General features: G+C 48.4%; 1 protein-coding gene across 3 annotated transcripts in view; it reads right to left on the reverse strand.

Annotated features, from left to right (window-relative positions):
* Positions 1 to 10,941, reverse strand: part of NOL4 (nucleolar protein 4) — a 512,661-nt gene extending 501,720 nt beyond the window's left edge. For 2 of the 3 annotated variants that reach the window (XM_085891232.1, XM_085891224.1), the window contains exon 1: positions 10,441 to 10,939. In XM_085891232.1, coding sequence (XP_085747358.1) covers positions 10,441 to 10,731 — 291 coding nt within the window. In that variant the 5' untranslated portion in view covers positions 10,732 to 10,939. Of the gene's footprint in view, positions 1 to 10,440 lie in introns of all 3 variants that reach the window. The other variant, XM_085891239.1, reaches the window with a different exon arrangement.
* Between the last annotated feature and the right edge of the window lie 1,671 nt (positions 10,942 to 12,612).

Genomic DNA, 12,612 nt, shown 5'->3' on the forward strand with positions numbered 1-12,612 from the left:
GGATCAGCCTGGAACAACTGCTCAAAGTAACCGGCCAAGCGGGCCTTCACTTCAGACTCCTCTGTCAAGAGCCTACCACTTTCTGCTCTAACTGCAGTGCTCCGAGGGATGGGCTTGGATGAACGCAATGCGAGAATTCCCCTGTAAGCGGGACGAGAATCACCTGTCCACAGGTGATGCTCTACCCCTCACAGATTCCTCGCACATAGGCCTCCTTGTCCACCCTCAGTGCACTACAGTTTTACGCCTCAGCTCACTGAACAGCTCAGCCCTGCCATTCAGCCTGGCCCTGCGACTCTGGTCAATGGTATCCAGTGTCCCTTGAGAGACAAAATTCTTCTTTGCCCCGCGGTGATTCCAAGACATCCACCGGCAACATCAAGGACGGTGGTCTTGAAGGCACTCCACAACTCTTCAGGACCCCCCAAAGTACCCAGACCCCCAAGTGTCCACTCAGCCTGTTTGCAAACTCCTCAGCTACTCTCTCATCGCTGAGCTTGCCAACATCCAGCCTAGGCTGGGATGGTACCATTCTCCAGGATTTAAGGTGCAGCTTTAGAGTTGCTACAACAAGCCTGTTGTCAGTATTGAGGAACTGAGCACTCCGGTAGACCCTGCAGTTCTGCATCATCCTCCTACGACCGTCAATAAGGATATGGTCAATCTACTTTGCCACACCGCCAGCGTTGGAATACCAAGTCCAGTGATGAGTTTGTGGGTGCTGAAACCATGAACCAGCCACCCTAAGTCCATGACTTCTTGCAAAGTCAAGGAACTTAGTGCTATTCTGGTTCATAGTTCCTGACCCATGGGGACCAACACACACCTCATAACCATCCCTATCAGTTCTAGTCGATGCTTTGAAATCCCCCAAGACTAGAAGAGTATCCCCTCTGGGGCACTGATCAACCACAGACTCGAGCATGGCATAAAATACATCCTTCACGGTGAGATCACTCACCTTAGTCGGAGCATAAACAGAGAGCAGGGAAACGACACCGAAGGAGTGACGAATCCTTAATCTCATAATACGCTCGTTGACCGGAGTTACCTCAATTATCATTGGTGTCAGCTTAATGGATATAGCTGCAGCAACACCTTGGGCATCGTAACCATCAGAGCAACCAGAACAATAGCAGGTGTAACCACCCACCATGATCTTGCCACGATCCCGTCCCCGAAACTCAGAAAGTGCTGCAACACCGATGTTCAAGTTATTGAGCTCAGATGATAACAGACAGGTAATCATCCTTTTTAGGGATAGGACATTCCAGGCACCCATCGGAAGGGACCCCCGTCTGGTGGATGACACCTCTGCACCACCCTAACACACACACTACCGCAATCTTTCCCTGGAAGGTCACCCCATGAATTTCCTCCTTTCAAAGAGTGGGGGTGCCGAAGGCTTTGCCCCAATCCTGTCATCCATTGAGCTGCCCTGTGGATGGCAGCTGCACAGGAGGTACTCCCATGGAGTGGGTTTTCAATTATATTTGTGTTTTTCTTGTGTTTTGCTGAGTGAATGGTTTTGCAGTGACTGCAGTACAAATCCTGCCACCAAACTCCCAGAAAAAAGTAACACAGCTGCAGGAGGACGTCCGCAGACACAATGGGGAACTCGATATGGATGGCCGTTGGCTCACAAGGTGCTCCTTCGCACTTTAACGCCAGTAGACCCTGCACACGGAAATTGCACGCCATCATTTCATTCGAATCTGTGCGCCAATTCCCAATTGGCACCTCTCCTTACTTCACACCTCGCTCACCAAATCTCACCACTTTAACCAGAAACGTCTCCCGCACACTGGAAAAATTTTCCCGCACCCCCTCGTACCTCTGCATCACTACAAATTGCCACTCCATTTTGAGGAGCACCACATGGCATCGGATTGTCCCCAGTGCTGCGCGATGCTTGACCATGCAAAAGACGTTAATAGCTCAACCACATCTCTCCAGGGACGTCCCGGGTGAGCATCCGGAATTGATACAGCCCTCATCCAGTCGTCAGACCATGGCATGACTGGGGGCAATGAGGAGGGGTCACGAGAAGGGAACGCAATCCAGAAGTTTAGTTCAGGTCCCAGGTGTGCATTTTTGCCCATGAAGGAGCCCATGGGTGGCAGAGAAAGTCCACTGCTGTTCGTCATTCAGACTGCACTCAGAGCATTTTCAGGGATGGGGTGCTGGTTCAGGGAGCATGCCCTATGTTAAGTGAGAAGCTCCAAGCTGTGCCAAAGCTGGTAGGCAACTGAGCCGGTTTCCGTTCCCGGAGCCTAGTAGGGCGTGGTTTGGGCTACTGTGGCCCAATAGAGGAGCAGGATTGGGGCCACAGCACGTCGCTGTCCAGTCATCACACCACCCTTATCCTGGAGATTATAAAATTGGTAGCGTGGAGACATTAGAGTCTCTCTTCGCTCTCTGTCTTGCTCTTCTTCAGAACATTATTGATGTTGTTGTTGTTCGTCCTCCGGCTGCTCCCATTAGGGATCGCCACAGCGGATCATCCGTTATGATCCACATACTGATTTGGCACAGTTTTTACGCCGGATGCCCTTCCTGAAGCAACCCTGGTCGCCTCTTACGACACAGGGATATGGATTGGGTTTCACCATGACTCCGGGCTGCCCGACACCCTCTCATAGCGTGGCCCAATGCAGAGTCCCGGTCCTCAAGCGATCCTCTAACCCAAGCCTCCGAGTAGCCGGATTACAGGTACACGCCACTACGCCCGGTCAGAACATTATTGATGTGTGATTACCATAATGTGCTTCTTCTTCATTGAGAGCCTGATCCGGAGTGACTGCCATCCTTCGAGACTCCCTGCTCTGCTGTCAACATCCCGCCTCCCCCACACAGCCAGAAGGAACAGTGCGGAGAGCACGTTGCCACGAACCCAAGCAAATAATTAAGCAGGAGATAACACGCCATGTCAAGAGGTGGGAACCCTCAGTTGGAGCATCCCACGGAGGTACACGCAACACATACAGACCTTTACACAGCTCGGTTTGGTATCTTTCTCCTCAGGAATATATTCTCCTCTCTCTCGATCCACCCCTCTATCCCGTCTTCTGTGGATGCACAAATAAGAATGTGACTAACTCGCAACCCCATTTTCCTCTGGCATGACACCACACCCCCTACATTGCACGAAACCACACCTCCCACATAATAGACACAACTAGTATTCCTCCCACCTACCTTTCCCTAAGCATTCTGGGTTGTGTTGGTCTGCCGACCGTGCCAGATATGGAGAGGTCATATACCCTCACCTGCTTTCTTTCTCTATGGGCTATCTATTCTCCCTCAGGTTTGTGTGTGTGTGCATGTGCGTGTGCGTGTGCGTGTTGGCGCCTATCCGAGCATAAATTAAGATTGTAGAAGATATAATGGGATAACTCTGCTCTGTGTCTTCTTTGGTAAGATTGCTTGACTTTTGCTGCACCCCACAAATTCCTTGCTATCCCCTGCTGTACATAAAAATGATACCCCATTCAATGTGCCACATACTTTTCCTTGCTTAATTGTAAATAAATGCTTTGTATCGAAATTTTCCCAGCTCGTTTTTGTGTATTCTTCATTAGTCCAGCATGGCCCACACCCTCGTTAAGCAGGGATGTTATTCCCCAACGATCTGTTTCTGAGCTGGTACGTGATTGGCAGTTCTGCTTGGCTGCGTCTGATCTGGTAAAGTAAGCAGGTGTGAGCAAGTGCGTATATATATATATATATATATATATATATATATATATATATATATATATATATATATATATATATATATATATATATATATATATATATATATATATATATATAAATATACGAGGTCTGTCTAAAAAGTAACGGGACTGAACCTGCTGTGTGCTCCACTTATACAACATGAATGAACGGGTTGCGTCACTCTTTCGCAACATTCCAGCAATATATATGATTGGTGATGGTTGACTGCGCTCATTGTGTGATTTTTTACAGGTCGTGCTTTACACGTTGTCTAGTCTGAGTCTTCGCGCTATGAGTCGTAAGCAGAGAGCCAATCTGAAGTTTTTTTGCCAAGCTTGGCAAAACACCTTCCAAATCCTTTGCAATGCTGCAGCTCGTTTACGAGGAAGAAACGATGTCACATGCACGTGCATTTGAATGGCACAAGAGGTTCAAAGAGGGAAAGTAGGAGGTTGAAGATGATCCATGGTCTGGAAGACCTTCAACGATCAGAACGGTGGACAACATCGAGCATGTGAAGCAGATGGTGCGCACAGATTTTTGATTCACGGTGAGGATGATTGCTGAGGAACTTTCCATCAAAAAGGACACTGTCTGGAGCATCATCACTGAAATATCTCGAAACGCCCAAGGTGTGCGCAAAGATGGTCCCCAAGCTGTTGTCCAAGGACCAGAAACAGCAAAAAGTCACTGTCTGTCAAGACATTATCGATCACCTCGAGGACAATCCAGACCTGCTCGGGAGAGTCATGACTGACAATGAATCGTGGATATTCGAATACCATCCCGAAACCAAACGGCAGAGTCGTCATTGGAAAAGTCTGGCATCACCAAGACCAAAGAAAGCAAGGATGTCGAAGTCGAAGGTTAAGGTGATGCTCATCACGTTTTTTGACATCAAGGGCATCGTCCACTTCGAGTTTCTACCACAGGGTCAAACAGTGAATCAATACGTGAACAAGGAGATCCTCCGGCGCCTCATGAAATCAGCCTGGGACAAGAGGAGGGATGTGTGGGAAAACAACGCCTGGACAATGACAATGCCGCTGCTCACAGTGCCCTGAGCATCCGACAGTTTCTGGCGGAGAGGAACATGCAAACTCTGGAGCAACCCCCGCATTAATTAACAAAATCGATGTGACGATCTATTTTAGTTTCGCTGTGGGATCGACATGATCACGGCAGGAAATAAATTGAGAAAATCACTACCTCGATGTCAGAGTGGGCTACTTCTGCAGATGAGGGATCCTTCGTGCCTCCTCTTTGCCCACAAATCACAGCAACATCAACATAAGTGTCGGTGCTTCCCAGCTCTATGCAGTCATTCATACAGCGATCCATAGATGTTGATGTCGGTGAAAGAGAGGTGGGTCAGGTAAACGATCCACAGCCGTATCTATGTGTGTGTATATATATATATATATATATATATATATATATATATATATATATATATATATATATATATATATATATATATATATATATATATGTACAGCCCAAGCACTGTCTGTTTAGAGCTTCATGAAATGTGTTTCCATGGCCAACCAGCCACACACAAGCCTAAGATCACCATGCACAATGCCAAGCGTCGGCTGGAGTGATGTAAAGCTCACTGCCATTGGACTTTGGAGCAGTGGAAATGTGATCTCTGGAGTGATGGAATCACGCTTCACCATCTGGCAGTCCGACGCACTAATCTGGGTTTGGCGGATGCCAGAACGCTACCTTCCTGAATGCACCATGCCAACTGTAAAGTTTGGTGGAGGAGGAATCATGGTCTGGGGCTGTTTTTCATGGTTCTGGCTAGGCCCCTTCGTTTTAGTGAAGTGAAATCTTAATGCTGCAGCATACAATGACATTCAAGACGATTCTGTGCTTCCAACTTTGTGGAACAGTTTGGGGAAGTCCCTTTCCTGTTTAAGCATGATAATACCCCGGTGCACAAAGCAAGGTCCATACAGAAATGGGTTGTAGAGATCAGCGTGGAAGAACTTGACTGTTCACCTTTGGGATGAATTGGAACGCCGAATGTGAGCCAGACCTAATCGCCCAATATTAGTGCCCGACCTCACTAATACTCGTGTGGCAGAATGGAAGCAAATCCCCACAGCAATGTTCCAATGTCTTTTGGAAAGCCTTCCCAGAAGAGTGGAGGCTGTTATAACAGTAAAGGGGAGACCAACTCCATATTAATGCACATGATTGCCTTCGCTGTTGGATTCGGAAGAGGGTATTGCATTTGGTTCTGTCTGTTTGTTTGCTTGTTTGGCTGGCTGTCTGTCTGTCTGTCTGTCTGTTTGTTTGTTTGTTTGTACAGAACTTTCATGTTTTTCTCTGCAACCGCTTGTTGGATAGAGACAAATTTTTCGCCATTTGTGCGACTGCTCTTGCAGAATGTGTCATTGATAAGTATGATGTCATGGGTCATGTAGTGTGGCAGCCATATTGGAAAAACGGAAAAAAAACCTGGAACTCTGTATCTCTTAAGCCGCACCAAGGAAAATTTTGAAACTTGGCACATAGCAAGTACTTCTCATAGGGAATGAGTGCTAAGTTTATGACGTCATAGGTGCCCTCGTTATGATGTCATAATTGCATATGTAGAATGCCACATCCGCTTATTATGAAAAATTTTGACTCTTGGGATAAAATGGTGCACAGAAAACATTTCATGACATCAACGGTCACGTGATTCGGCAGCCATATTGTTTTTAGAAAGTAAACCTTCAAAAATCATCTTCTCTGAAGTGGCTGAACAGATCGACGTGAAACTTTACACATATGACCGCCTGTCCATGAGGAACAAAAGGTTCACACATATGTTGTCATTGGTCACATGGTTTGGCAGCCATATTGGATTTACCTGAAAACCTATAAAAATACACCACTCAAAAAAGTCCTGGCAAGGGTTTGCAATCTCTCATTGCTCTTTTTCTTGTTTTGGAATGAGATGTTGGACGAGCAAGGGTCCTAATTATTATTAGGATATATATATATATACACACACACACATATTTCTTAAAAATTATGTTTGGATTATAATTATTGGCCCTGTCATGGCGTGGTAATTCCCTCCGTGCCGCTTTGACGCATGTTGGGTTGAGCGTTGCATGAAGGTGACGAAGAATCCATTGCGGCTGTTCGGATTTGTGATGGGCTGTTCACTTTATCCAGAGGAATCGTCCCGAGGGAATCCCCATGAGGGGGTCTGATCTCAATCAGTAATCTTGAGATTCAGTGTGAAGCATGAACGAGTCTCCCTGAGCCCTCATCGCATCGTGTTATGAAATGAATGGAGCTGTTGAAGCTGTGCAGTTTTGTTAGCGGGCGGATGGGGGTTCAGGAGTTCCTTGTTTGGCGTCATCCCGACGTGTGTTTATGAACAGGATCGCTGTACGAATGACTGCATAGAGCTGGGAAGCACCGACACTTATGTTGATGTCGCTGTGATTTGTGGGCAAAGAGGAGGCACGAAGGGTCCCTCATCTGCAGAAGTAGCCCACTCTGACATTGAGACGGTGACTTTTCTCAATTTATTTCCTGCCATGATCACGTCGATCCCACAGCGAAACTACAATAGATCGCTGCATCGACTTTGTTAATTACCGGGGAAAAAAAGGAAAAGCAGACGATGAATGGAAGACGAGAGAAGAAGAAAAAGAAGAGGACCGTTGACACGGCTGCACAGAAACCCAATTCATTGTGCAGGAACAGTGATTTGGTGCTCTCATTACGAGAAGCCGCGCTAATTAAAGCGACACAGAGAGAGAGAGAGAGAGAGAGAGAGAGAGAGAGAGAGAGAGAGAGAGAGAGAGAGAGAGAGAGAGAGAGAGAGAGAGAGAGTCAAGGAGCGCGGGGTGGTGGTAGCTCATCTGGGGCCAGAGGGGAGCTATCCAACGTGCTGGGGCAGGCCCGCGGCGGGCTGGCGGGCGGTTCCAGCACTAATGTCAGGCCGCTTAAATGAGCTTGTGAGCCCCATGGGCGATGGGAGGGAAGTGCGCTGGGGAGGGGTTTGGTGAGGATGAACCGGCCGAGAGAGAGAGAGAGAGAGAGAGAGAGAGAGAGAGAGAGAGAGAGAGAGAGAGAGAGAGAGAGAGAGAGAGAGAGAGAGAGAGAGAGAGAGAGAGAGAGAGAGAGAGAGAGAGAGAGAGAGAGAGAGAGAGAGAGAGAGAGAGAGAGAGAGAGAGAGAGAGAGAGAGATATATGGCTCATGAGAGTAATGTAAAGGTGTGTTATAGTTGAGAGTGAAAGTGGTGAAGCAAAAGATGACCTGACATTAGAGGGAAGCAAAGTCGTGGTTAAATGCTGAAATTTTTGGAGAGACTGAAATTTACCTTTGTAGTGAGGCAGCTGTGCCGGCAGAGGTGTCAGCAACCGCTGGCAAAGCGAATTAATGGCTCGGCAGGGAGGGGTGGATGGGGGGCGGTGGGTGTGGGAGGGATGGGAGATATCGGGGATGCGTGGCAGGAAAGGAAGGAAGAGAGAGAGAGAGAGAGAGAGAGAGAGAGAGAGAGAGAGAGAGAGAGAGAGAGAGAGAGAGAGAGAGAGAGAGAGAGAGAGAGAGAGAGAGAGAGAGAGAGAGAGAGAGAGAAAGAGAGAAGAATAGAGAGGGAGGGAGAGAGAGAGGCAAGAGAGAAGAATAGTGAAAGCAAACGCAGCAACAGCGAGAGAAAATGCGTCGATCTGGGACGGGAATCCTGGAGCGCTTTGGAGCCCAGGTCACCATGGAAACGGACATGCCCGCGCGCCATCCCGTTCCGTACGGCCTCCGAAAGGTCAGCGAGCGATCCCCGACTGCCCGGCTCGACGCCCCACCGCACTATGGACCGTGACATTTTGCAAGGAACCGACTCCCCAGCACAGGAGTCCCACGTCATCATCAGAGGAGCAGAGCACGTCGTTGAAACATCGCTGACCAAAGATCCCAGGCAGCACCCCCCCGTCACGTGGTCTGGGAAGACTATCTCCTGGTAAACATGAAAACAACTGAGGATGCGAGTCTGTGACACCCTTTCGAGCTTCTTCATGTCGGTAAAATGGAAAAACCATCATTTGTGCAAGAAGTCCTGAAAAGTTGACCTCTTCCTCTTTTGATTTTTAAAAATGGTGAAATATAAAGGCGAAGCATGCACAGCCATGCAGGGATTCGATGTGAGAGTACGAAGCACATGAACACAAAGCCAACTACATGTGGGACGTTCACAAAGGTCTACCAACAACACGGCGGTCATAATATACCAAGGCAGAGCGTTTTATATCATTATTTTCAAATATACAAGCAGATAATATTTAAATTACCAATATGCACAATACATATATATATATATATATATATATATATATATATATATATATATATATATATATATATATATATGTATGTATATATATATATATATATATATATATATATATATATATATATATATATATATATATATATATATATATATATATATATATATCGATAGATGTAAAGATATATATATATATATATATATATATATATATATATATATATATATATATATATATATATATATATATATATATATATATAATACATATATACATATATATGTGTGTGCGTGTGTCCCATACGCAGAAAAATTTTTAATTTCTTTCGCACTGGAACATCGGAGGTCTTTAGAGAGCAGGACGAGAAGTGGCGAAGGACTGGGAGAGTGGTGGAGTGAAGTTGAGGGTACTTCGAGATTGAGAGGCAAATGGTTGGTTCATTGAAATGTCTTTTATATGAAAAAGTGGGAATTATCGCACTCTGAACATACAGCAATTAACTTGTAATATCGAAGTATATTATTACATTATATATTACAGTATATTAATTACAAAGGTCCAATGCCAAGAGGTATATGCAGAAGGTAGTTCCTTTATTCACCCCAGTCTGTATCGATCAGGGCGCCTGCATGCGTTCGACCACCTCATTACGCGGGCACCGCCTGGCCAGCCCTGGTCCCGCTGCCAAATTGCGCTCCCGGAGCAGTGTACACGGCATGGACTCATTATTCAGCTGCCACGGCTGGCGTGCAGCGCTGCTGCAAACAGGTGTCACGGCACCCCGTCTCTGTGCCGCCACCCTCCCTTCTTGTCCCACCCTCCAACGTCCTATTCCAATGCACTCCTCTCCTCCACCTTCAGCTCAACCTCAACCACACAATGCAGGCACGAAGAGCTGGCGAGCTCGAGATACCGGACATGTCATATGAAGAGCCACATTTCTGAACGATGTGCAGAGATGTTGATTTCAGGTAGATCCAATGACATCGTGACACCACCCCCTCCATAACAACCCCCCCGCCCCCACCCCAGTTCCGTTCTCCATTCTCACATGAGATTTCCCAGGTAACTCTGTACCCCCATGAGTGAACCCATCACGCACGTCGCCTTTATTTATACAAGAATAAGTGAACCCGAATAAGCGGACTTGTGGGAGCATCATCCGTCTCAAATGAGTCTCTCCAGACTGGCCATGTGCTTGGGCCGCCCAGTTGATCTCGGGAAGCGTGGCTGGAAGGGGTGGGGTGGGGAGCGTGCTCCGAGGATAAACAAGGGGAGGTGATCCAAAGAGCCCACCACATAACATAAGAGCAGGCCTTGTGACCATGGTGAGCACCGATATGGAGAATTGGAGTTGGGGAAACAGACCGTTTGGAGTCTGAAATGCTCAAACCGAATGGGAAGGCACAGCACACTCACCGGAGGTTTGACAGGCACGTAGAGCCGGGCGCTCGCGGTATCCCCGGGTAGGGACAGTTGCACCGCATTCCCAGTAGCCAGCTGGAAGCCCTTGGACTTGACCCAAAACTTGAACTTGGCACTGTCCCCACTCGCGGGCTCGCCGCCCCGCAGTAGCTGCACGATGCGTTCATACTTGCGCCGTGTGACCGTCTTAGTCTTTCCAGCATCGCCATAAGTCTGCAGGCACCACTGCTGGAACTGTCGGTAAGGTGCGGCCCGGAGCCACCCGCCATCCGGCCGCCCGGCCATGCTAGCAGCTGCCAGAGAGTTCTAGGTGGGGTCGCGTGGCCGGCAAGGCGGGGCAGGCTCGTTGGGGCTCCTGGGACGGATTCTCGCTCGATCCAGCACGGTTGGGACACGGGACGCAGGGCTTTGCATCGCTGGGTCGACCGCAGGGCTGGGCCTCCTCGTTTGCTTTTTTTTTTGCTCGGTTTTTTCCGCCCTTCCTTTCCTCATCCCTCCCCTCAATTCCCCATGCACTTTGCATCGGGCTCCACCATTGGAGGACGTTGTGAAAGTTTCAGTGGGGACGTCCAATGGCACGACCGCCAGGCACTGCCGTCCCATTTAGGAATTGCCCTGCTCGGGAGCGCCTCCCCACATACGCGATCTGAGTCGTACCTCCCGCTCGGCCTCTCGTTCTCCACCCGTTTCCTGCGCACCCGACATCGGACATCCCAAGCAGATGCTCACAGAAAAATTTCACCCCTTGGCTTCCAATTCCATGGTGCGTTCACACCCTTTATTGGGTAAACAGGGGTGTTATTGCATCCCCATAAGGTCTATCATTATCTAGACCCACAGGAAGAGACGCTGCTAGATCTATCATGTTAACAGGGGCATCGACGGCTTGGTTCAGCGCAACCGCCCACACAGGGCTTTTTACCCATCCTCCTCCTCCCCATGTTTTCTCCTCACCCCGACAGCCTGGAACACCACACCCCCACAGCCAAGAACCCCACATCCCTCACTCTCACCTTCCTCACCCTCTCCCAGCAGCCTCGAGACCCACACCCCTCCCCATTGCCACGCTTCACTCGGGCAGCCTCAAACACTACACCCCTCCCTCTTTCCTCCATTCACCCTGACATCCTCCAGCCCCATGCTGCGAAGCTCACCCACGCAGCGCCTCTCTGCACCTTCCTTGGCAACTGCCTGCAGAGCGCGGAGTCAATAAGCCCTCTCGGGCTCTCTGGACGGAGTCGCCGCGTAAAACGGCGATCAGGTCGTGCTCTTTACGCCATTTTTGAGAACTAAGTGCGTTATCCCGCAAACGGCCACCGCCACCAAGGCCGTTAAGCGCCCTGAAGCAGCAAATATAATTTTGAAAATGTACGAAGGAACGCGCATTAAAGGTGCGGCCGCGTTACAGGCGGACAATATAAATATACATCTTGCGCGGACTCATTAAAGCACGCTTGGCGAGGCCGGCAATTCCCCAAACGCTTTATTTATTTCATTTTTGCGACATTATAATGGCCATGTGGCGAACGGACCCCGCAGGCTTAGCTAAGCGCTAAGCCAGGTCCACACCTGAGTGATAAGTCACGCAACTGCTCACTCGGGTGCAGCAGTGGCCGCGGCTTTTTGGTGGACCTTCATCCGGCATCCTGGTAAGAATTATTGCTCATTCAAAGTATGCGACACGAGAAGCGAAATAAAAAAAACTGGCTCGCAGCTCGGATATTACAACGACACCTGTTGTCATGCTTTTCCTCCTTGCCGTTACATTGCACTCTGCTTTATCATGCATGAAGCCATCCTTTTGGAGTCATCCTTGAAAATGTGTCACATACGCATGACGTGTTGGGAATCTCTGGCAAGTGAGAAAGGTAATGGGGGTGGGGGGGGAGAGTGAGCAGATGGAGTAAAGGATATGTTTGAACGAAATGTACAGGTAGCGCACAAGAAAATTGAAACACCTGGATAAATGAGGGACATCAAGCAATGGCTTTCCACACAGGGATGGCCAATGAGTGAGAAAAGCAAAAATCATCCCAGCACGCTTCGGGTCATGTATAACAATGCTGCACAGGTCGAGTTGCCTATAATTTTGGCTGGCATGGCTGCAAGAGGAGACCCCTTGCCCCCAATCCCCCCCCTCCCCATCCACAGAGCATGTGTGGTCAC

The sequence above is a fragment of the Eptatretus burgeri genome, chromosome 1 (genome assembly GCF_056783735.1).
Source record: "Eptatretus burgeri isolate ZD-2024b chromosome 1, Ebu_testis_v1, whole genome shotgun sequence".
NCBI classification, from domain to species: Eukaryota; Metazoa; Chordata; class Myxini; order Myxiniformes; family Myxinidae; genus Eptatretus; species Eptatretus burgeri.